This window comes from Bos taurus, chromosome 8, assembly GCF_002263795.3.
Source record: "Bos taurus isolate L1 Dominette 01449 registration number 42190680 breed Hereford chromosome 8, ARS-UCD2.0, whole genome shotgun sequence".
NCBI lineage: Eukaryota > Metazoa > Chordata > Mammalia > Artiodactyla > Bovidae > Bos > Bos taurus.
Window position 1 is genome coordinate 97,174,495 of NC_037335.1, and position 25,058 is coordinate 97,199,552.

The following is a 25,058-nucleotide window of genomic DNA, read 5'->3' on the forward strand; positions in this document are numbered from 1 at the left end:
TCAGATAAAATATTATAGGTTTATTTAAAACTTAATTCTCACCTTGAGTATGCAAAATACAAACTCCACAAAATGTTCATTTTTTTACTTTGTAGTTTACAAATATACAAAATAGAAGTTTGCTTAAATTTATATTACATATTTATTAAGGCAAGGAACTATATAGAAAAAAACATTTGTTCTGCTTAAGGCATACTTGGGAATAAACCATTGTACAAATTATTGCACATCTGAAACCACAGTGCATAACAGACTGTCTGCATAAAAAGATTAAAGTAAACCAGGTGTATTTACCTGACTTAGGTCATAAATGTAGATCGGAAGACAAAAATAGATTTTCCTTGTCAAAGTATGCAGCAGTTTGAGAACTTTGGCCTCATTTGGTACCTTTAGAACCAAGACTTACCAAGCACCATCGTTTAGGCTATTAAACACCATTTTCTGTACCTGAATTTCTTCCTCTTCTTCTAAGATCGTCATAATGGCTTTTAGAAGGCAAACAGAATACAAGGTGATCTTTAGGCTTATATTGCATCAAAACAATTCTCAAGGGGTTCTGGTCTTCCCTCCCCCCCAACTCTCAGATCTAATTTATACCCTGATATCCACAACTTCCAGTCACCCCCTTGGCGTTTTGTAAGTCCAGGAATATATATATTCAAGTTGGATTTAGAATTGGAATGATAGAAGATCCAGTCACAGACCCCATCTGTTTGTTTTTTCCTTGAGTTTGTCTTTTGGTTTCCTTGTGTCTCCTGATTATCCATTCACAAGTTGACTTGTTGGGAACTTGACCATGATTGTAGTGCTTTCCAGCTGGGTTCCTCCCCTCACCGGGAAGAGAGTGTGAAAGGTAAAAAATACTGAATTCTCTTCTGGCAGTGTGGGTCACATCCACTGTTTGGGGGTTTAAAAGTGCCTCTTCATGTGTAAGGCGAGGTGGTCCGACCTCGAGAATGCCCGGTCGCACTTCTGGCACTGGAAGGGGCGGTGCCCGGTGTGTTTGCGGTAGTGCCTGGTCAGTTCATCTGAGCGGGCAAACTTCCACCCACAACCATCCCAGTCACAGTGGTAAGGTTTCTCACCTAGAAAAGGAAAATAAACTTGTTGGAAGCTATTCCTGAAGGATGAAATTTTAAGAACTTGGAGGCCAGACATCAAACTCAAGTACCCCATTCCGAAAGGATCCAGGAAATGTCTTTATACCTTCTCAAGGCTGTATTACATTTCAGATCATAAACAGGAATTTTAAGGGTTTTTTTTTTTTTTTGCTCTTTTTTTTTTAAGAGAAATTAGATAATCGCAGAAAACACAAAAACAACTTAAAACTATACTTCTGTTGGACTAACGTTTTCATTCTTTTGAGCAAAGATGGGGCAGGAAACGAATTTAGAAATTATGACTGTTAGTGTGTCTCTCCTAACCCAAACCAAGCAATAATATCCTATCCCACTACAACTGGTTCTAAAAAGTGACAGGAGACTACTACTTTTCCTGTACCAATATTATTAACGAAAGCTATACTTTAGTGACCTTCTGTGCCTACTTACACAGATTCTCTGTGGTGACAATCTTAAATCAGAATCTCAGCAAGCCTAACCATTAAGTCCTTGAGATTTGAATAAAACCTAATTGTTAGGACTAGAGAGGGGGAGGGGTGAACCCCGGGAAGGGAACAACCAATAAAAATAGTGGAGAATACAGAACTGCTTAAAAAACTTATCATGACTTTGCACAGCAAGGCATAATTTCTTGATTACAAGGGCAATACTTTGCTCAAGCTAGAAGAGGCCCACCTGCAGCCTGGAATCTCCCTGCCTTTCAAAGGCCTAACAAAACTGCACTTTCAAGCACTGATACCATCCGCCCAGCAAAAGGCTCCTGGGCAAAATAGTAGGCGCCAGTTTGCTGTTCTCTCCTGTGATCCAGGAGATGGAGGAGATAGACTGCACCCCACATCCCAAGGGAGGCCCTGAGGAGTGTTGAGGCTGGACACCAGCCGCTCCCCCCACCTCCACGGCTTCCCGTCCTCCTACCTGTGTGGGTGCGCAGGTGTGCCTTGAGATGAGAACTCTTCGTGTAGGTTTTGCCGCAGCCTGCATAATCACAAGTGTGAGTGGCCGTCCTTTTCCGGGGCCACGACCGTCTTCCCCTCTTTGGTTTGGGCTCCTCCGGCATGCAGGAACCGGGTGGCATGAGCTCTAGGGGTGAAGAAGGTGGGGTCAGCGTCATCCTGTGTGCCCCGGACGGCGGGCACACGCAGGGCTCCCCAGCCCCAGCTATGAATCCCCGGGACTGACCTTGGTAATGGAGCGGTGGGACCTGCGGCTGCATCTGGTCGGGCAGGAAGGGAGGGTAGTTGGGCCCGGGGTGGGGATGGAAGCCCGGGGGGAGCGGCAGGGCAGGATGACAGTCCCGGCTGCTCAGCAGTTCCTCGGCACCCAGGGTCGGGGTAGTCCTGCTGGGGAGCTGCCGCCCCAAGGGAAAGTCGTGAGCAGGCGGCCGGTGGCCATTGCTGAGAGGAGGTCCAGTGCCCAAGTGGGCCTCTAGGGGCCGACCGACGGTGCACGAGGAGACAGCCTCCTGCTTGATCTTGGGGCACATGCGTGGCGGCCCGCCGCTGTAGGGCGCCACCACCACCGGGTGGCTGCCGTCCGGGCTGCCTTTGCTAACACTGATGACCGACGGGCTGCCGTACTCGCTGCCAGGGGCACTCAGCGACGCCTTCAACACGAACTTGCCCATCAGCCCGCCACCTGGCGGCTGCGGCTGCTGCGGCGGAATGTACACTGGGTCCAATTCAGGCCGCAGGAGCTCGGCCACGAAGCCGCCGGAGGGGCTCACATCGTTGATGTCCGCCAGGTTGAAGGGAGCCGTCGGAGGCGGTGCAGACTCCCGGCCGTACAGGAGGCCGCCGCCCGCGCCGCCCGGCGCCGCCACGCCCGGGTCGCCCCCGGCCCGGATTGGATAGCTGAAGCTGCAGGTGGAAGGCGCACTGGCTGGACCGCTGCTCGACGGGGAGGACGAGGATGAGGCTGATGCCGACGAGGACACCGTGGCGGCCACGGACTCCTGATGGGACAGCGAGTTGGAGAGGATAAAGTCCAGGTCCAGGAGATCATTGAACTCCTCCGTCTCCCTCCGGGGCAGGAGAGCCGGGTTGCTGCTGCCGCAAGCCGCGCCGACTCCTCCACTCTCCAGGTCGGTGGCCACGGTCGCCGCCGCCAGGTCGTAGGGGCGGCCGGGAAGCACCGGGGGAAGTCGCTTCATGTGGGAGAGCTCCTCCCGCCAGCGCTGTGGGGACAGGACGCGAGAGAGACAGTCAGTGTTGTCCCTAACTGCCACTCGATGTTAGTGGTGGGCCCGCCGCGCCTACACCGCCTAGACATGGGGACCGGATGGGCAGGAAGGGCCCCGGGGTCTGTGGGTGCCAGTGCTGCAATCGTGGCCCACACCCGGGTCTGGGGAAAGGCGGTGCGTGGATATATGGAAGATGTTAGGTTGTGTCTGCCCGATTGCGTGTGAGCGAGCGCCGAGGCTCGCCAGCCTGGGTCCCTCCCCCGCCGGATCCCAGGGACGCTCCCGCCGCCCCCGGATTTGGGACACCGAGGTTCTCTTGATGCGCCCTCGCCACGGGGACGCCTACGCGCCAAGCTCACTCTGGCCCAGCCAGTGTCTGGGGACACAGACACCTCCCGCCCGGTGGCCCGCGCGCCCGCCCTGCCGCTCGCGCGCTCCGGGACGTGTGCGGACCCGGCGTGCGCCCCCGGCGGTTCCACCGCGTCGGGACCACACGCATGTACAGCTGAGCCAAGGGCGCGGAAGCCATCCCGGGTAGCCTGCGGAGGAGCCCGTGCGGGGCCACTCCTGCCCGTCGTTGACCCCAGGGCTCCGCCCGTCCCCATCCCACCCACAGAAGCCCACCGGAGGGCCCCAAAGGCCCGGGCCGACACTCACGTTATTTGGGGCACCTGCTGGACGCAGTGTCTTCTCCCTTCCCGCCGGGCCGGACGCGAACGTGGAGAAGGACGGGAGCAGCGCGTCGCTGACAGCCATGTCAGACTCGCCAGGTGGCTGCCTTCGGACCGGGTAGGGAGCAGAGGCAGAAGTCAGGGGCCACTCTCGACCGCCGCTCTGGCGCGTCCCATCCGCCCTCACCCCACCCTGCGCCCCGTACCGCACCTACCTCATTAATGTGGGGGCCCAAAAGGTCCTCGGGAGTCCGAAGCAGTAGGGGTACCCGAACCCCAAAGCCAACGAAGAGGAAAAAAACTTAGAAACGAAGCCAAAACCCCAAACCCCAAATTGCCCGAGATCCTTCTTCTTTGGATTAAATATAAAAGGGAGATGCCTTTAAAAAAAAAGTTCCTTTGTATACAAAAGTTCTTAGAAAAGCTGTAAACTCGTAAAAATAGACAATCAGCAAGGCGAATTAAGTAGGTCCGGTGGCCAGGCTGCGCTCTCTTCGACTCAGCAGCGTCCCCCACCGCTGTCGCGATCGCCGCGGCTATCGCCGTGAGCGCTGGGGCTGTGGCCGGGGTGGCAGGCGGGCGGCGCCGCCAGGTGAGACTGGATGCGGTGGCGCGGATCTGCGGACTGGGCGGCGGCGCGAGGCGCGGAGTCCCGGGGGCTGCGCGGGGCGCGCGCGGCCATGGGCGCTGGCCGCGGGCGGGTGGCTGGGTGGGTGGGGGGCCAGAGGGGCGGGGAGGGGCACTTGGCGGCTCCCGGTGCCGCCGCCGCCCGCCACCGCCTCTGCTCCCCGCGCGCCCGCAGCCGCGCTCGCTCTCTCAGGCCGGGGAACTGCCGGCGGCCGCTGCGCGCTCCTTACTTATAACTTCTCCGCTCCCGCCCTCCCCCCGCCTCCTACCCGCTGCGCGCTGGGGCCCGCCGCCAGGCCCCGCCCCTCCCTTTCTTCTCCCCTCCCTCCAGCGGCCCCCCCGCGCGTTGCCATGGCAGCTAAATAAACAAACTCAGCGCACGTGGGGGCGGGGAGGAGGGAGGGGCGCAGGCGGGGCCCGGCGGGCCGTGACGCCAGCCCGGCAGCTGGCGGGCAGGAGCCGCGCTGACGCCGGCGGCGGTGGCGGCAGCGGGCCGGGCGCGGGGATTTGGGTACGGGGCGCAGGTCCGGTCGCCGGGCGACCGGGACAGTCGGCGTCGCCACGGGCCGCTCCTTGAGTTCGAAGCTCGCGGCCAGGAGGGGTCGGTAGGGGAGAGGGGGATGGTAGCGCGACCCCACCCCCGCTCCTGTGCGCGCTTGCCGCGCAGTCTGCGCGCTGGAGAAGAGCGCGATTATCCGCGTGACTCATCCAGCTCGGGTCCGTCATACGCACGCAGGAGTCCTGCTCTAGTCCCCGAGCGCCAGTGCGGGCATTTGGCCTGGCCTCGCATGGTCCTTCTTGGGCTCGTCTGCCCGGGTTGGGGTTGGGAGTAGAAGGGAGGTGGGCGCCCTCAACTGCGTGGCGAGGACCCGGAGACTGAGAAAGCGGGAGGGGTGCTCTCCTTAAAGGGGCGGAAAGAGGCCGGGGTGGGAAATGGAGCTACGGTTTTGATAGCTGAAGGAGCGAGGAAGGGACTGAAAGAAATTTCGCTATGTGAGGTGGGAAGAGAAGGGAGGGGCGTGAGGCGCGGGGACACCTTTCAACCGGGAATCTCAAAGCACTTTGCAAAGCACGCAACTCTCCACTTTATGGATGAGAAAACTGAGTCATAAAGAGGTGAAGTGGCGAGGTAAAGGTCAAACGGCAACTGGTTCCCTTGGCTTAGGCTCTAGAGCGGTCAAACCCACCCAAAGGGTCTCAGCTGGAAAGTGGCCCCGTGCCAGAAAGTAGAACTAAGCGATGGGACCCAGGTACTGGAAAAAGGCCCACGGAGCTCGCAGCAGGCGTCCCTGCCCACCAGGAAGAGAAGAGGAAACGGCAATCGTTATTTCAGTCTTATAACTCGGCCTCCCCACCCCCACTCCCCCTTAGTTTGTGATCAGTAATTTTCCAGCCGGGAAATGTTTTCGCCGTCATCTTCTCTGCAAACAGTGCCTTTTTTTTTTTTTTTTTTTAAACGTGAGTGTGGTGTTCGGTATCGCTTTCTAAACGTAGGCTTGCGAGGTGTTTTGTTTGGATTCAGGCGCGCCTTGGGCTCCGCCCGCCCTCTGCACCAAGCCCCCTTGTCTGTAAAGGCGGCCGGGAGTCAGCCCAGGAGAGAAAAAGGAGATGCGGAAAGGTCGAAGCCCCAGCCCTGGGCAGTGTGCACTCACCCTCACTGAGATCCAGTTACCTCGTACTTTAAGTCACCTGTTGAGTCCTACGCTCCTGGTACCTATTAGGTTTCCTTAGAATATTTGTTATCCTTGATTTTCCTACTCCTTGCCAACCACAGAAGCATTCTTGGAATGCATCGCGCCCCGAATGAATCCACTCAGCCCTTTATGCCAAGCCCAGGAATCCCGCTCGGTTCGGAGACTTGGAAGCCCTTGCGGATCCTGCAGCCGGTCTTCGGCCAATGGCTGCCAGGGCCTGTAACCGGAGGGGAGGGCAGGTTTTCGTGGGGAAACCCCCGACCCTCCTCCCGCGGCCTGGAGAGTTTCAACCCCACCCCATAGGAGCCAGCCAGTTTATTTTAACTCTGAAAATATTGCCTTTTTCAAAAGGAGGAACCAAGAAAGAAAGATACCTGCAACCTCCTCCCCCTGTTGCTTTCGTTGTGATGGCAAACATTTCTTGGGATACTGGGGCTTGAAGATAACATGGAAAAGTTAATCCACTTTACCGTCAAAGCCAAGATTGTTAAACTGCATTGAACTTGGATAAGTCCTTGATTGGCAACCCTCACCCTCCTGATATGTAAGTCAGGACTTCGCATTTTCTAGTTAGGGAACCAGTGCCGTGAGGAGCTTTCTGCTTTTCTCTTATTTATCTAAGGCAGTAGGCCTTCGCCTTCAACAAAAGTCACCACCACAGTGAAAAAACAATATTACACAGATGAATAGGAAAGCCACTATTATTATGTCATATAATCAAGACAAGATTCTGAAACTCAATTAAAAAAGGCAGACTTTCCTAACAGCCTTTTGGAGGCGGAAAGCCAGTGCCTCTTTGTGGCAGGCAGCTTTCTGGTTATTCCTCTGATTGCATCATAAAGGGAACTCTCTAGATTTGCTCCAGCATTTCTAAAAGAGGTAAGGAACTTCAAGTTCACAAGTCATCTCCTTTCAAGGCAGGTGCCTGGTGTGACATCAGGGTTATGACCATGCCTCTTTTCAGAACAGGTAGGTCCAGAAGAGTTAAATCCCTGGCCTATATAATTTATAAACATGAGGCTGAGTAAACGTTTGATGACTAAATTGCACTCTGAAATAATAATGGAAGACACCCTTGAAAAAAGAATTAAATACTTACTGGTGACTTTATTTCAGCAAACTGATATTACAAGTTTTGTGGTATGGAAGTTAATTATTAATGTCTTTGGAGTTATAAAATAGATTTTTTTTTTTCCTCCAGCACAAACTGCATTAGTTGGCAGAAGATGTGATGGAAACCACTAGTGTTAAGGGATTAATGTGGAGCCACAGAGGAGTGTGATAGATTGAAGAGGCTATATCAGTGTTTCAAGGGAAGGACCTGGCACCCAGAGCTGGGCACCAGAATCTGGGTGTTTGACAGCACCCTAGCTTGTATGTAAATGCCACGGGATTCAGGAAAAGCTGCTTTTTTCAGAAGGTGAAAGTAAGAGATGCTTTGAAGTACCCATCGCTTTGAAATGAAATCCCTACAGATAAATGACTGGGAAAGGGTCTTGCAACTTTCTCAGGGTGGCAAATCTTTTCCCAGCCTCTGAGTGACTCTCGTGTCCTGGTAAACTCCCGGCCTCTTTTTCACCTCAGTCTTGTGCAGAGGTTAAGAAAGTGAGCTGTAACACTAGATTTCCTGGGTTTCTGTTCTGGTTCTGTTGCTTTCTAGCTGGGCAAGCGCCTTGACCTCACTTTCCCTGTTTTTTTCTTCTACAAAATGGGTATATCAATTGTATCTACTGCTGAAAATAATAAGGATTATAAACGGGATCATCCAAGTAAGGTGTTTAGTGTAGGACTTAACACTCAACACAGGTATGTGTTTCTACCACCAGGATTCTCCAGGGCACCTTCAACTGCATGAGGACAGGAGCTGTTTTTTCATTACCATATTCCCAAGTTCTAGTACAGTGATACTGTAGTACTCTTTAAGTGTTTGTTGAACGAATAATGTACTTTTGTCAGCAGTCCATCAACAGAGAGCCTGTCTTCCCTTTAAGTCTCAACTTTATGCTCATTAATCCCCTTCATTGTAAAGAACCTTAATCCACTCAGACTCTTATCATTTTTCCCACCTTATTTCATCACTCTTCCCCAGCTTCCCAAGCTCTTATTTCCCTCAACTCATGCCTCATTTTCTTTGACCTGGGCATTCAGGCCTCTGTACAGAGTTCAGCCCTTTCTATTCCTAAATATCTCAGTCATTTTTTTCCCTACTGTCAGGGTGGGCTGCCTTGGTTCAAGCCCTCCTCATCTATCACTTTTTTTTTTTTTAATTTTAGAAAAAGGGTTTTTTATTCTACTCCGTTGAAGTATAGTTAATTTGCAATGTATTTTGCTGTACAGCAAAGTGATTCATTTATACATATGTATACATTTTTCTTTTTTTTATTTGGCTGCATGAGGTCTTAGTTGCCTGTAGGCTCATCTCTCACTTTTAATTGTTTTTGTAAGCCTCCAAACTGCTGTCCTCTTCTTCCACCTCCTCCATAGCCTCCCTGGAGGGACTTGCCAGTCAGTCCAGCAGTTAAAACTTCGTGCTTCCATTGCAGGGGGCAGAGGTTCAATCCCTAGTCAGGGAGCTTAGATCCCACATGCCTTGCTGCCAAAAAAAAAAAAAAAAAAATTCATAGTCTCTCTGGAATTAGATCTAATCCATTTTGTTCAAATCACTTCTGCCCAACCACCCTCCTTGGCCTAAAAGAGCAACACCAAACTCCTTAGCCTAAAGTAGCAAACTTATCCTGGCCCTAGACAAGCTAACAGGATCATCTCCAGAGACTGACTCCACCCTCCCTCAACTTTAACTGGATGTTCTCTCAAGTCTGAATACACAATGTGTATTTTCCTCGTTTTTCCTGTCTGAAATGCCTTGTCTCCCCTCAGGCTCTCATCTGGCTCAGACTCCCTAGTCCCTTTTAATTGTCCCTTGGTCTGTTAGTCCTTGTCTAGAGTCTTCCTCTTTCCTCTGAGCTCTAATGAAGCCATGTGGCCTCTGCCATGCCATTTCCAGTGGACTGCGATGATCTGGTTACTTGTTTGTGGCTCCTGTTCTGCTGGGGCATCTTTAGGACAAATGGCCAGTGAGTGTTCTCTGTAGCATGAAGAGAGCCAGCAAAACTGTCCTGGTGAATGGACTCATCTGGGAGCCTGCCTTGAGCCCTGCCCTTATCTTGTCAATAACTTGTCTCTGGTGGAGAGTTCACTGGCTCAGCCCTCTGCTTTCCAGTCCCTTCTCTCCCTCCACCCGCTTCTCTTCTTTGAAAAATTATATGAAGGACAGAGAAAATAAAGTCCTTCGTAGTTATGTCCTCTCAAAGCAGTTGGACAAAAAGCGAGGGAACAGCTCGGCCCAAGGCATTGTAATAAAACAAACTAGAAAACACAAAAACAAATAACCAAAAGCCAAACCAAAACCAAACAGCGCGGCCACTCTTCTGGAGCCAAATCCATTGCCTTTCAAAACCCAAACATTGGGTTTTGAAGTTTTTAGAGCAGAAAATGAATCACAGACATTTAAAAATCAATTCTCAGAAATTTAATTAAAATCATTTTCATGAACCTTTAGGTTTGATCACTTAAGCTACATTCTTAGGCCAAAAATGTGAGGCCGGGTTTAAGCTATTTAAAAAGAAATCTGCACTTAATGGGATTATCTTAAAAGACTTGAGCTATTTTGACAGCAATATGTTAAATTCAGCCTTTCAGTGTCTTCAGCTTGTTCTGATATATTAAGAGAATGCAAACAAACAAAAAACCCAAATCTCTGTTTAGGTTATTTTTAAACGCCTAAGTACAGCAAGTAATATCTTTTAAAAGCAAGGTGCATAGTAGTACTATTTCTCTTAACAAATAATTAGGATCTAACATCTACCATCTTTTATCAACTATGATTGTTTTTAAGGCCACAAGAAGAATCTTCTGCTACTACGTGCTTTTGAAAATAAATCTAGCATTTAAAAGTAAACGAATCAGGGACTTCCCTGGTGGTCCGGTGGTTAAGACTCTGTTATCCCAATGCGGAGGGCACAGATTCAGTCTCTGGTTGGGGAATTAAGATCCCGCATGCCCCATGCTGTAGCCAAGGAAAAAAAAAAAGGCGGGGGGGGGGGGGTAAATGAACCCACAAAGGCAAATCAGCAGAGAAAACCATCGCTGGAATTTTCTCCTTGACTTGGTTCACCAAATTTTCCTGGCCTGATAAACAATTTCCTCACGTAGAATTGCGTTGAAAAGAGAAAGTGAAGTGAAGTGAAGTCGCTCAGTCATGTCCGACTCTTTGTGACCCCATGGACTGTAGCCTACCAGGCTCCTCTGTCCATGGGATTTTCCAGGCAAGAGTACTGGAGTGGATTGCCTTTTCCTTCTCCAGCAGATCTTCCCGACCCAGGGATGGAACCCAGGTCTCCCGTGTTGTAGACAGCCGCTTTACTGTCTGAGCCACCAGGGAAGTCCAAGAGAAACTTGGACTTGAAAAGAGAAGCAGAACATTATTATACTCTGCATGCTAAGTAGCTTCAGTTGTGTCCCCTTATTTGCAACCCCATGGACTATAGCTTGCCAGGCTCCTCTGTCCCTGGGATTCTCCAGGCAAGAATACTGGAATGGGTTGGCATGCCCTCCTCCAGGGGATCTTCCTGAGCCAGGGATCAAACCCAAGTCTCATATCTCCTGCATGGCCAGTCGGGTTCTTTACCACTAGCGCCACCTGAGAAGCCTATTATACTCTAGAAGATTCTGTGTCCTTAATTTAGAAGCCTTTGTGGGCTGTATGGCAATTGTATCTCAGTACAACTGTGAGGAAAAAAGTCTCTTTACTTCAGATTCTTAGACTAATACAATATCGCCCTTCTGAGGAAAACAAGATTCCCTGGTTTAAATCAGAATGGAGGGCATTTTTTTTTTTTTTGAGGCGAGGGCAATCTTTTGCACTATGGAAAGTGTAGAGATTTTGAGGGTTTGAAAACAAATGCTTCACACCCTGAGAAATGCAAACAAGAAACAATTCTGTGCTGAATTTTCTTCTCAGTTTGTGGGCTGGACAAGAGGATAAGTTATTTTTGCCAATTTGATATTATGTACTCCTGGCCAAAGAAATTATTAAAAAAATAATAATAACAATACATTTGATTATCCTGCAGCTGACTCTTTCTCACAGACATTGTGTTAGTTAATCAATTTTAATGTCCTGGCTGGTGCGAAGAGTGCTGGGAGGATGGCCAGTGTCAGGATTTTTTTTTTAACAAAGGTCAAAATAAATTTCTGGCAGCACTTGCATATCTCTTAGTGTGCTTGGTGTGTTTTTCAAAGTCACTAGCTCAAATCTAGACACGGGCTTTTCTTAGATCCAGGGATGATCAGAAGCTTCTTGAAAGAGAAAGCCCTAGAATAGTTACCTAATCTTACAGGAATTCCCAGCATTATAGAGATTCAACAAGTTAAACTATTCAGAGACTCACTCAGTCTATGCTGTCAGATTGTTGTTCTTGTGTGCAGTCGCTCAGTCATGTCTTCACTCTTTACGGACCCCCGTGGACTGTAGCCTGCCAGGCTCCTCTGTCCATGGGATTTCCCAGGCAAGAATACTAGAGTGCGTTGCCATTTCCTACTCCGGAGGATATTCCCAACCCAGGGATGGAACCTGTGTATCCTGCACCGGCAGGTGGGTTCTTTACCGCTGCACCATCCGGGAAGCCCTCGGGTTGCTACACGTACCCAACAGAGTTCTCAGAGTCACGTGTTTATGGGAAACACCCAGCTGTTGAATTTCGGTGTTCTATGTTTCATTCAGCACACTCAGTTTTCTATTAAAATAGAAACTCATTTGAGTTTCTTTAAAGACAGGTCAGACTCTTTGGTCTATGTGAATGTGGATTAGAGTGTCATTATCTAAGTTTGATTCTTTGCCCCCTCTTGCTTCAACTCAGTGAAGGAGGGGTCTTGGACAGAATTCCTTGTCTAATGGGAGATGAAGAATGACTTGTGATGAGAGTGCAAACATGCTGGGGAAGAAACCTGGGACTTCCACCCAAGAATTTGGATACCTAGACCTTGTGCTGCCTCTTATCAGTTGGTTGACTTTGGGTGTGTTATCTAGCTGCCCTCTATTTTCCATGCCTGTGAAATGGGGCTATGAGTGCACCCACCTCCCAAAGCTGTTATGAACACCAAGACATCGGGTGTGAAAGGCACTGCTGGGGTTAGCTTCTCCACTCTAGCAATGAAAACTAACATAGTTATCCCCATTGATAAACTTTCTGAGGTTAGCACTGCCACTGATGCACTAGAATGCAGGCTTCAAGAGATAAGGACCCTGACTGACTTACTATTATTCCAGAATGTAATGCAGTTTGCTGGCCTGTAACAGGTGCTCAACACACATTTGTTTAATAAGTGAACTCCATTTTACAGTTTAAGAAACTACAAAGTCGAGTTGGCAAAGTGACTAGCTCAGGCTTGTACAGCTAAGTGAGTGAGGAAGCCAGTGTTCTTGGAGTCCACATGGGGAAAGAGGCCTGGGGTATCCCTTCTCCTTATATGGCCTGCCCTTTTGTCATCCTTGTTTCTTTCTGACCTCAGCTGTGCCAGGCTTCCCTTCATCCAGAGTTTTTTTAGATCAATTTCTCCAGCAAATAAAATTCTAACCTTTGGTTCAGGTTGGGGGGAAAGTAGTCACACTGTTGTATGGGGTAAGGGAGAAATCTTAGGACATGATTGATTGGACGGATGGATGGATTAGTAGGTGAATGGATGGATGGTAGATGAATGGATTTCCCAGCAACTGCTTATATAGGCTTTCAATCAGTAATCCCATTTCCATCCCCAGATGCTCCCTACTTCTGAGTAACACCTTGGTGTCTCTACTTCCTGAGCCCTCCAAGGGTCCTGCACCTTGAAATCAATCTGCCTGGTTTTCTACTTCCTCTGATCTAAGTTTGGCTTCCCAGCTCCCACTGTCTTTGCCCTGGTAGGTTTTGTCTTTTAATTCTTTACTGTCACCTAAATGGGGTGTCAGAAGGAGCATAAGAAAACACTTTTGTTGAATACACCATGTTTGATTCTTAAAAAACCCTTTGCTCCTTTTTTTTTCATTTTTTAAAGGTTTTTTTTTCTGATTTTAAAAATTAATGCCTGCTTACTCACAAAATCAATCAATAAATGCAGATTCAAGAAAAATGAATTCACATTGTACCTATCCAGATATGACTGTGGTTAACAGTTAGGTATACAAAGTTTCAAGATTTTTATGCATATATAAAAGTAGTAAAATTTATTTTTAAAATACCAATTACCATTTACACACAGCTTTGCAAATTTGCTTTTATTTTCACTTAGTTATTTACCATAGCTGTACATGTTAATACATAGATATACCTCTTATTTTTAAACACATCATAGTAGTTCCTAATCTTGGTATTTAATCAATTGCCTTTTGATGGTCATGTAGATTGTTTCAATTTTTCACTATTCCAGAACTTCCTTTTGCAATCTTACACAAATTTGCTTATTTCATTAGGTTCGATTTATAGCAATTGCTTTACTAGGTTGATATTATTACTCATTATTAAATAGTTCCTCAAAAAGTTATGTTTCCATCAATTTACATTCCCATCAGCATTTCCATTCCCATTAGCAAGGTGTATTACATCCATCCACCTACTAATCCATCCATCCATCCAATCAAGCCCTAAGATTCCTCCCCTACCCCATATAACAGTGTGACTGCTTTTCCCCCAACTTGAACCAAGGATTAGAACTTTATTTGCTGGAGAAATTGATCTAAAAGAAGTCGGATGAAGGGAAGTCTGGCACAGCTGAGGACAGAAAGAAACAAGGATGACGAAAGGACGGGCTACATGACAGTGTTACCTGCTGCCCAGCACTGAGTATTGGCATCTTACTCTTTGGCTACTCTTTGATTTATTATTATGCTTCTTTGTTTGTTTTCGTTTTTACAATTTAATTTTTATTTTATATTAGAGTATAGTTGATTTATAATGTTGTGTTTGGCTCAGGTGTACAGCAAAATAATTCAGTCATGCATATACGTATGTCCATTCTTTTTCAGATTCTTTCCCGTATAGGTTATTACAAAATATTGAGTAGAGTTTCGTCTGCTATACAGTAGGTACTTGTTGATTATTTATTTTACCTATAGTAGTGTGTATATATGTGATTCCCAGATTCCTAATTTATCCTTACCCTCATTTCACGTTTCCCCTTTGGTTTTCCAAGACAATGAGTTTGTTTCTGCTTGTAAAATAAGTTCATTTGCTTTTATTTATTTTTAATTGAAGTAAAGTTAATTTACAATGTTATGCTAGTTTCAGGTGTACAACAGGGTGATTCAGTTATATACGTATATATTCTTTTTCAGATCCTTTTCCTTATAGGTTATTACAAAATATTGAGTACAGTTCCCTGCTGCTCCTTTGAAATCCAGGCATCTACATATGTCAGCTTTGAGGCTAGTCAACCTTGTAGGGCAGTTGGTTTGGATTGCTTCCAGACTTTAAGGGTGTGGAAATCAGACAATGTTAGAATGCAGTCAGAGGCTTCCACTTTGCACGTACTGAATCAGAGACCTAGGGAGCAGAGGTGATGCCCATGCCACACACTGGCAGAGGTGGGGCCGCAGAACATGTGTCATGACTCCCAGCCAAGTCCCAGCTCCTTGCTTGCATCATACCGCACTGACAGGAACCCCTAAAACCTGCCCTTTCCCTGAGCCCCTTTCCCTTCTGCAACCAGAAGTGTGGACCTCAGGAGGGGATGAGAACCAACATTTTCAGTGTGCTTTCTTTTTAAATTTTAAAAAATTTTACTTACTTAATTTTTGGCTGTGCTGGGTCCTTGTTGCGGTACTCAGGCTTCTCGTTGCAGATGGCTTCTCTTGTGGAGCGCGGGCTCTAGGCGCATGGGCTTCGGTAGTTGCGGCACATGGGCTCAGTGGTTTCAGCTGCAGGCCCTAGAGCATGGGTTCAGTAGTTGTGGTGCATGGGCTTAGTTCCTCCGTGGCTTGTGAAATCGTCCCAGACCGGGGATCGAACTCTTGTCCCCTGCGTTGGCAGGCGGATTCTTACCCACCAGACTACCAGGGAAGTGCCTCAGTGCACTTCCTAAGCACTCCCACCTACCCCAGCTACTCTGCCTGTGTTGGGCCCTCCGTGATCCTGTGAGGTAGGTATTACTCATGTCACTCTATAGAGGAAGAAATGAACAAAAGGGAGATGAAGTTAGTCAAACGAGTAACCTGTGCCCAGTCCTAAGGAGATTTAGCACGGGGAACTAGATCACATCTATCTTAGAGTGAATGAGGAGGCAAAGTGTGCGCTGGGTTTAAAGCGAGGAAGGGTGGTTATCAGCAACACCCATCTGCCCTAAATGGATCATGGAGATGTTTCCTGGGATGACTGAAGACATTCTGACACCTCACCCCAGGGGTGTGTGTGTGTCTGTGTGTGACTGTATGGACTCTAGCCTGCCAGGCTTCTGGCTCCATAGGATTTTCCAGGCAAGAAGGAGGGAGTGGGTTGCCATTTCCTCCTCCAGGGAATCTTCCTGACCCAGGGATTGAAACCACATCTTCTGCATCCCCGTGTAAGAGTAAAACCCAGCAGCACAAGCACCTCTCAAGACATCATCTAGCTGGTTCAGGGGTTGTGTTGCTAGGGGTTGAGCACAAGTAGAACCCAATGCTTGCTGGCCAGGTCCCCTCTGGAATGACTGAGCTGTCCAGCATGCCCCATGTATAAATGTCAAGTAAACAGCAAATTGAAGTGCAATCTAACTATTGTGCTGGGACTGTTTGCTTTAGATATACTAGTTGGCAGGAAGGGAGAAGGAGAGGGAGAGGGAAAAATATGTGTCACTTTGCAAGGCAGGTTGTGAACGTCCTGAGTCCTCCCTTGGCCGGCTGGAATGTCACAGAAACCAATGTCAAATAAATACAGGGCTTGCACTCCATGTTGCAAAAATAAGCATGTCCATTTGCTTGAAAGAAAAAAAAAAAAGTCTTTCAGATGAGGGAACATTTTCCAGTCAATCACACAGCAGCAAAGTCATCCTGTTGAATTTGTGACTCACAGGCTCTCTGTGTCAATAGACAGAGAGTGAGCCCAGCGTTATGACTTCAGTGGGAGATGAAGCAGAAGCTGGGATGAGGCAGGGCTGGCTTTAAAGCAGAGCCCTGGGCTCTGACAATAAATAGCGGAGGAAAGTCTGACCACTCACAGGGTGAGTAACTCATTTGTTGGTTCCTTTTCTTTATTACTTGCTTGTCTCCTAGAAAAGAACCAATTACAATTTGCCTTACTTCATCCTTTCCTTGCACCTACAATGATGAAGGACGTCATTGTAAGGACTACTGACCGAGCATCCCGTGGCTTGATGCTCTGCACACTTACACACATCGTCTTCTGGCCTTGTAGCAATTCTGTTAGGTAGTTGGCACTTTACGTGTTAGTTTATGAATGAGAAAATTGAAGTGCACAGAGGTTAGGCATCTTTGTAAGCTTCTGGCCAAGGATTCTCATGTGGTTCTCTCTGGCTTCAATTTCAGATTCTGTGCGATTTTGGGGCATTCTCCCATTTTGCTGTCTTGCCATGAGCCAGATGTTAGCCTGGGCACTGGGGCTGCACCGATAAGTAAAAAATGGTTCCTGCCCTCAAAGAGCTCCAGGACCAGTCAACATATGTTGTCTTGTATTCTAGACAGCTGGGATCTGATTAGGTTGCCTGAAACTGGTAGTTATTTAAGAGAAGATACTACCAAGAGGCTCACTGCTTGTTTACTTGGCGGCACTGAGTGGGGATGTCCTGGGACAGAAAAAGCACTGCAACAAAGACCACAGATGAGCTAACACCTGGCCCTCAACTGGCTGATCTTAAAGCAGATTTTCGCAGCCAGTCACGAGGGTTAGGGCAGGTGGAAGCTTGGTGTTTGATCTGAGGTAGTCACAGAACAGGATGGAGAGGGACCTGAGCCTGACCACAAAACTGATGGGCTGGCTTCTAGTCCACAGGCTTCCCTGGTGGCTCAGAGGGTTAAGAATCTGCCTGAAATGCAGGAGACCTGTGTTTGATCCCTGGGTTGAGAAGATCCCCTGGAGAAGGGAATGGCAACCCACTCCAGTATTCTTGCCTAGAAAATCCCATGGACAGAAGAGCCTGGCGGTCTACAGTCCATGGGGTCGCAGGGTCAGACACAACTGAGCAGCTGTCACTCACTCACTCACTCACCAGTCCAGGCCCTGCTCTGCACGCACGTGGGCTGAGGTCAGTCACTGGCTCTGTCTGCGTGTGGGCTCTTCAGCTGCGCATGAGAGAGCGAGCAGAGTAAGGCCCCCGTGGCTCCGAAGCATCAGGATTAATTGGGATGGTGGGATCCGTTCTTGACTTTTTCTCGATGGTCTCAGCTGAGATATTCTCAAGTAAGAAGGGAAAAAAAGCAGTAAATCTGGTGGCTCTCAAAGCTGAGACATTTCTTCTTCACCCTCCACACAACTCTGCTGAAAACTGTTCTGGTCCAGTAACTTTGATCCTTTTAGAAAATCTGTTGTCCGTGTGGACAAAAGCAATTCTTCATTTGAATAGGACATCAATTCTTTCTCCTGCTTTTTCCCTGTGGCCCCAGTGTCCTCCCATTTCTGAGAAGTCGTCAGCATAGAGACTATATTCCCTAGTTGCCTGAGTCCTCTTCAAAGTCCAGTCCTGACGGTTTTTCGTCTTGCCGGCTGGGGAAATTCTTAAAAAGACACGGTCAATAATCTTTTGCTGGAGTATACTTTCGACACGTTTATTTTGGCTCGTGTTGTTTGTCAAGCCCTCGTGGAGCCCTGTGAACGAGAACGCTCCGTTTACCATTTGACTTTCTCCCCATCTAGTTGGCAAACATTGTGTTTCCTCAGTAAGCTGTCTGAAAAACAAACAGTAGAGTTTACACTGGTCTTTGTGTCGCCCATCTGCCTACTCAGTGATCTATACAACAATGTGGGTGCTAGAAACCTGTATGTGTGTGTGTGTGTAGGGAGAAACGCTCATTCATTTACTCGTACAGTTGATGTTTAGGGAGCACCAGCTATGTGTCTGACTCGGTGCTGGGCATTGACTGAAAGCCCAGTGGAGGACTTCCCTGGTGGTCCAGTGGTTCAGAATCCTCCTTGCGATGCAGAGGATACGGGTCTGATCTGTGGTCAGGGAACTAAGATCTCACATGCCTTTAGGCAACTGAGCCTACAGGCCACAATTGCTGAGCCCACTTGTAGTTCATGTGCTGCTGTGATAGATCCCACGCTATGAAACAAAGGTCCCACATGCAGCAACTAAGACCCAGAACAGCCAAATAAATAAATATTAAAAAAAGAAGAAGAAGAAAGGCCAGTGGTGAACAAAGGTAGATGTGATCTTGCCCATAGGAAGGTTATAGTCTATTGTTGGGAAAAGATGTTAATCAAATAACAGCAACAAGGAAAAATAATAGCAAAGTGCAAACACTGCTGTGAAAGAGGAGGCATGGGACAGGAAAGCTTTTAAAAGGAAACTGGCTGAGTTGGGGTATACAAGGAGTACAGTGGGGAGAGGAAAGTCATGTCCTCCTGTGGACTATGATCCCTGACAATTACAAGTATTTATGCCTTTGAATTTCTGAACCTAGCATAGCCTCAATTATATTTCTAAGTTATTAATTTTTTGAGTTATTTAGTGTTCTAGGCCAGGGTCTCAGGGCACAGAGACAAATGGTATAGCCTATGTGGAATCTAAAACCCAAAGCAAAACAAGCTGAAAAGACTCATAGATATAGAAAGCCGGAGGGGCATGTTGGGGAAAATAGGTGAAGGATATTAAGAGGGACAAACCTCCAGTTATATCAATAAATAAGCCACAGGGATGTAATATACAGCATAAGGAATATGGTCAATAATATTGTAATAACTTTGTATGGAGACAGATGGTTACCAGACTTATTGTGATCATTTCATAAGGTATGCAAATGTCAAATCACCTGAAACGGACATAATATGGCACATCAACCAGGTTGCAATAAAGGAAAAAGTAATTAAAAAAACCCAAGACACTGCCTAGGACCACCCCTGAAAGAAATTGTAAAACAAAGTGCTGAGTGTTGCAATAGCAAGGGTTGTGCACAAGATTGCAGGAAAGCCCAGAGGAGACAGAGACTGATTCTGCTTGAGGCTGGCCTGCCAGGGAGGGAAGAGAAGCGGCACGGAGACAAAGAAAGACATGGAGGTGGGACACTGCAGGGTCTGTAGATGGACTGGTGTGAAGTCCCGTGGGGTCAACGTGGAGAGGGTAGATGAGACTGGTAATATTTGAAAAGTCATTTTTGGGGCAAAAACTGAGGGGCCCAAATAGCTGCTCAAGAAGACCCACAGGTTAAAGTTGTATTTTCCACACTTCCAGTAATTCTAGAACTATGTTAAAATTGTTTAGCATAGATATGTTCTGCCAGCTGTGACACGTTCAGTATTTTTCTGTACATCCACTTATTTAGAAAATATTGTAAAACTTTAAAATACACTCCATAATAATTTGTATAATATCAAAGTTTGGCTGTACTAGCTCGATGTTCTATAACACAATATACAATAAATACATGATTAAAAGAATAAATACTTCTCTAATGGCACCCCACTCCAGTACTCTTGCCTGGAAAATCCCATGGACGGAGGAGCCTGGTAGGCTGCAGTCCATGGGGTCGCTAAGAGTCGGACATGACTAAGCGACTTCACTTTCATTTTTCACTTTCATGCATTGGAGGAGGAAATGGCAACCCACTCCAGTGTTCTTGCCTGGAGAATCCCAGGGACGGTGGAGCCTGGTGGGCTGCCATCTATGGGGTCGCACAGAGTCAGACACAACTGAAGCGACTTAGCAGCAGCAGCATACCATATAAAATCATCTTGAATCCCATCAGTGGTACTTGTATTCCATTTTGATGAAAACCATTGTACCACAACTCTACAGCAATTTCTTTCTTTCTTTTTTTCTTAGTATTTTAAAAATAATTATTTTATTGAAGTTTAGTTGATTTATAATGTTGTGTTAGTTTCTGCTATACAACAAAGTGATTCAGTTATACATATACCTACATTCTCTTCCATATTCTTCCCTTATGGTTTGTCACAGGATATTGAGTATAGTTCCCTGTGCTAGACAGTAGGCCCTTGACGTTTATCAGAGCACTTTAGATGTTAAAAACCAAAAGATTATTTTTTTCTTCTGTCACTTGTGTCTCGCATTTAATGGTTGAGCAGAATCTCTTCTGTCTAACCTGTTGATTTCTATGACTAGCAAGTAAGGGCCACTGCCTCCTTTGGAAGAAGCCCATGGGCTTGGCTTCTCTTTTGTATCTCATTTTTTCCCCATTTCTGTGTTTCTGAAGTGGTGTTGGAGAAGACTCTTGAGAGTCCCTTGAACTGCAAGGAGATCCAACCAGTCCATCCTAAAGGAGCTCAGTCCTGAGTGTTCATTGGAAGGACTGATGTTGAAGCTGAAACTCCAATACTTTGGCCACCTGATGTGAAGAATTGACTCATTTGAAAAGACCCTGATGCTGGGAAAGATTGAGGGCAGGAGGAGAAGGGGACGACAGAGGATGAGATGGTTGGATGGCATCACTGACTCAATGGACATGAGTGTGAGTAAACTCCAGGAGTTGGTGATGGACAGGGAGGCCTGGTGTGCTGCAGTCCATGGGGTCTCAAAGAGTCAGACACGACTGAGCAACTGAACTGAACTGAAGTGCATGCATTATCCAGCTAATGACAACTGCCCACATAATCTCCTCTTGTGTTCCCAGCAGTGCAACTTCCAGTGGTCAGTTTCCTGTTTAAAACATACAATGTTGTTTTTCTTGCCCAGGAGCACCTGTACATAAAAGGAAGGGAATTAGCAATATCAAGCCGCTCATCCCAATCAATGCTCAAAACAACCCTGAAACAGAAGTAGTTAAAGCCTCATTTTACAAATGAGAAAACAGGCTCAGATGGATCCAAGTAACTGTCTGTCTCAAGGCTTTGTGGTCAGCCAGAGCTGGGCTTTGAAACCAGGAGAGTCTAGAGATACTGAGTCCAGAGCTTTCTCTTTGGCTTCAGAAATTCACTTGGGAGAACTTTGTTCCTCGTCCACTTAACAGGTATTTGGTGAATGCCAGTTATATACAGAGTGCTCTGATATGAAGGAGAATTCAGAGGAGATGAATGACATGGGCTGTGCTCTGGGGGAGTCAGAATTATAAATGATTATGCTTTTAACAATTAATTTTAAGTTAAAAATTGGTTTTTTATTAACTACTATCAATAACCTCAGATATGCAGATGACACCACCCTTATGGCAGAAAGTGAAGAGGAACTCAAAAGCCTCTTGATGAAAGTGAAAGAGGAGAGTGAAAAAGTTGGCTTAAAGCTCAACATTCAGAAAACAAAGATCATGGCATCTGGTCCCATCACTTCATGGGAAATAGATGGGGAAACAGTGGAAACAGTGGCTGACTTTATTTTTGGGGGCTCCAAAATCACTGCAGATGATGATTGTAGCCATGAAATTAAAAGACGCTTGCTCCTTGGAAGGAAAGTTATGACCAACCTAGATAGCATATTGAAAAGCAGACATTACTTTGCCAACAAAGGTTCGTCTAGTCAAGGCTATGGTTTTTCCAGTAGTCATGTATGGATGTGAGAGTTGGACTGTGAAGAAGGCTGAACGGCGAAGAATTGATGCCTTTGAACTGTGGTGTTGGAGAAGACTCTTGAGAGTCCCTTGGACTGTAAGGAGGGCCAACCAGTCCATTCTAAAGGAAATCAGTCCTGGGTGTTCATTGGAAGGACTGAGGCTAAAGCTGAAACTCCAGTACTTAGGCCACCTCATGCGAAGAGTTGACTCATTGGAAAAGACCCTGTCTCTGAGAGGGATTGGGGGCAGGAGGAAAAGGGGACGACAGAGGATGAGATGGCTGGATGGCATCATGGACTTGATGGACATGAGTTTGAGTAACTCCGGGAGTTGGTGATGGACAGGGAGGCCTGGAGTGCTGTGATTCATGGGGTCAGAAAGAGTCAGACACGACTGAGCTACTGAACTGTCTGACTGACTGCACCTGGTTAAAAAGGGCCCAACCTAAAACTGAAAGCAAAACCTTTTCTAAGTACTAGAGCTATTTTCTAGATGAAACCATCACAAATAGCTCTTTATTATTTTCACTTGGCTACTCTACGGAGACTTTGAAGTGACGGATGGTGGACGATAGATTTTCTTTTCCTTTATACATTAATAATGTGGAAATTGAAAACAGGTCCACAAAAAAAAAAAAAAAGGAAGTTGGCGTGAGATACAGTTGCTATGAACAAACATTGGAGCTGCTTCTTAGCTTCCTGGCAGCCAGGAGAAAAAGGGAACATAGCTCTTACTATCATAGAGGAAGAAGCCCATTGTTATTTCTGGTCCTTAAGCCTCAAGTTCACTTCTTACCTGGAAGCCCACCTATGGACATTGATAGACACAATAATTAATGTTTTTGGCAACAGCTTTCCCACAAATGCCAGTCCTTGTCTGCCTTTTCTCGTGAAGGCCTTTAATTAAGGTTGAGAGCTTCACATCCAGGACAACATCAGTGAGGGCTTGATTCATGTGGTTCAACAACCACTATAACACAAAGCAGCACAGAACAGAGGGTCGTTAGGGCTCCAAGTGAAGTCCTGCAGGACTTCAGGGGACTGTGGGAGCGTCTACAAGTTGGACGGTGGGGAAAACCTTCACGAAGGAGGTCGTCTTTGCATGGGACTTGGGGAGCAGGAGTCGATGAGCAGAGGAGAGGGTGAAAGGGAAGAACATTCCAGGCTCAGGGAGCAAGTGCAACTGGCACAAAGAAGTGAAAATGCTTGGCCTGTTTGGAGAATGTCAATCGGTCGGGGTGGACCGACAGAGATCCTAAGAAGGCTTCTGTGAAAGAGGTTATATTTGCCACTTGGACATTTTCTAGTTCTTCTGAGACAATTTTTGTTGTTGAGTTAGGCAAAAACGAATGAGAATCAGATGGCCACATTTCTCTCGAATCCACACGGGCTTAAAAAACGAAGGGGAAAAAGAACTTGACAGAATGTGTCTTGGCTTCTGCCAAACCTAAAGTATTTGAAACATCACACAAGACAGATCTCGAACCCAAACACATGCCTGGATTCGCCCACTTCTAATGGCAGCTGCGGCCGTTTCATAAAATGAATTGTCTTCAAGAGAAAGGGGTCTGATGAAAGAGCGTCATTAAAGAGAATGGCTGATGCGGGGGTGGTTGGCCAGTTGGCCCTTGAGAATGTACACATTTCCTGCCCTTGTGAAGAGAGAGGGGCCAGCGCGGTGTCGCCAACCAAGCTATTGATCTGGCTCCCTTGTAGGATGACTAAAACATGTATTATTTGACTTTATTGTGTTGCGTGTAGAAAGAATTCAGCATCTCTTGTTTCTCTCCCTCTCTGTCCCAGTTTTATATTTCAGAGGGTAAAAATGAAAAGAAATATGTTTTGCATCAGTCTCTGTTCACACGAGTGGAGACTGAATGAGGAATGGTGGAAGCAGAGAAATGAGATCACTAAACATACTGTTTATTATGATTTTAAATTCCTGGCTTGAGGATCACGGACATTTGCAAAGTGGAAGGAATCAGGAAGAGGGGTGAACTGACTTGTGCATTGTCCACAGTTGGTCAGTTGTAAAGTTCAAACTCCAGCCTGGGCCTCTGATTCCTGGTCTTTCATAGCCAACACATTTTTGCCAGGCTCAGAACTGAGGATAAAAGTGAATTCTCTTGTATAGTCTTTCCTTCCTCATTCCTTTGTTTCCTTTCTTTCTCTCTGTCTTCCCTTCCTCCTTCTCCCCTCCATCCTTGTCTTCTTTCCTTTCTTGCTTTCTTCAAAAGAGACATTTAAAAAAATTATTTTATTAATCTATAGTTGACTTACAATGTCATGTTAATTTCTGCTGTACAGCAAAGTGATTCAGTTATACTTACGTATACATTCTTTTTTTGTATTTTTTTCCATCATGGTTTATCACAGGATACTAAATATAGTTCCCTGTGATATACATTAGGACCTTTTTTATCCATCCTATACATAATACACTTTGCATCTGCTAATCCCCAACCCCCAATCGTTCTCTCCCCATTCCTCTTTCCTTGGCAACCACAAGTCAAAACAGACTTTTTTTAAAAAGTTTTTATTTTATGTTGGACTGTATGTTAATCAGCATTAACAATCAGTTATGTTAATCAGCATTAACAATCAGTTATGTTAATCAGCATTAACAATGTTGTGTTAGTTTTAAGTATACAGCAACGTGATTCAGTTACACATATACATGTATCTATTCTTTTTCAAATTCTTTTCCCATTTAGGTTATTATAGAATATTCAGAAGAGTTCCCTCTGCTCTATTGTAGGTCCTTGTTGGTTATCTATGTTAAATCTAGCAGTGTGTACATGTCAGTCCCAAACTCTCTCTCTATTCTTCTCCCCAACCATCCCCCCTGGTAACCATAAATTCATTCTCTAAGTCTGTGAGTCTGTTTCAAAACAGACTTTTTCCTTTTTTCTTTTGAGAGCTCAGTGATGGTAACAACATCCAAACAGAGTTAAGGTGTGTTCAATGTCAGTCTGGAGATACAGCCTTGGAATTGTACTGATAGAATTTAGGAAAAAAAAAAAAAACTAGCAATGGAAATGAACTGCAACTGGGACGGAAATAGGAGACTAGTGGAGGAGGT

General features: G+C 46.6%; 1 protein-coding gene across 3 annotated transcripts; it reads right to left on the minus strand.

Annotated features, from left to right (window-relative positions):
- On the minus strand, positions 1 to 4,805 carry KLF4 (KLF transcription factor 4). Of its 3 annotated transcripts, XM_005210496.5 has the most exons (5): positions 4,187 to 4,805; positions 3,958 to 4,078; positions 2,301 to 3,294; positions 2,037 to 2,201; positions 1 to 1,085 (listed from the first exon to the last, which is right to left on the minus strand). In XM_005210496.5, exons 1-5 carry the CDS (start codon positions 4,189 to 4,191, stop codon positions 910 to 912), a joined length of 1,461 nt encoding a protein of 486 aa, XP_005210553.1. In that variant the 5' UTR covers positions 4,192 to 4,805; the 3' UTR covers positions 1 to 909. The 3 variants fall into 3 exon arrangements, with proteins under 3 accessions (XP_005210553.1, XP_005210552.1, NP_001098855.1); XM_005210495.5 differs by having other exon boundaries at positions 2,037 to 3,294; NM_001105385.1 differs by lacking the exon at positions 4,187 to 4,805 and having other exon boundaries at positions 3,958 to 4,057.
- Positions 4,806 to 25,058: the final 20,253 nt, after the last annotated feature.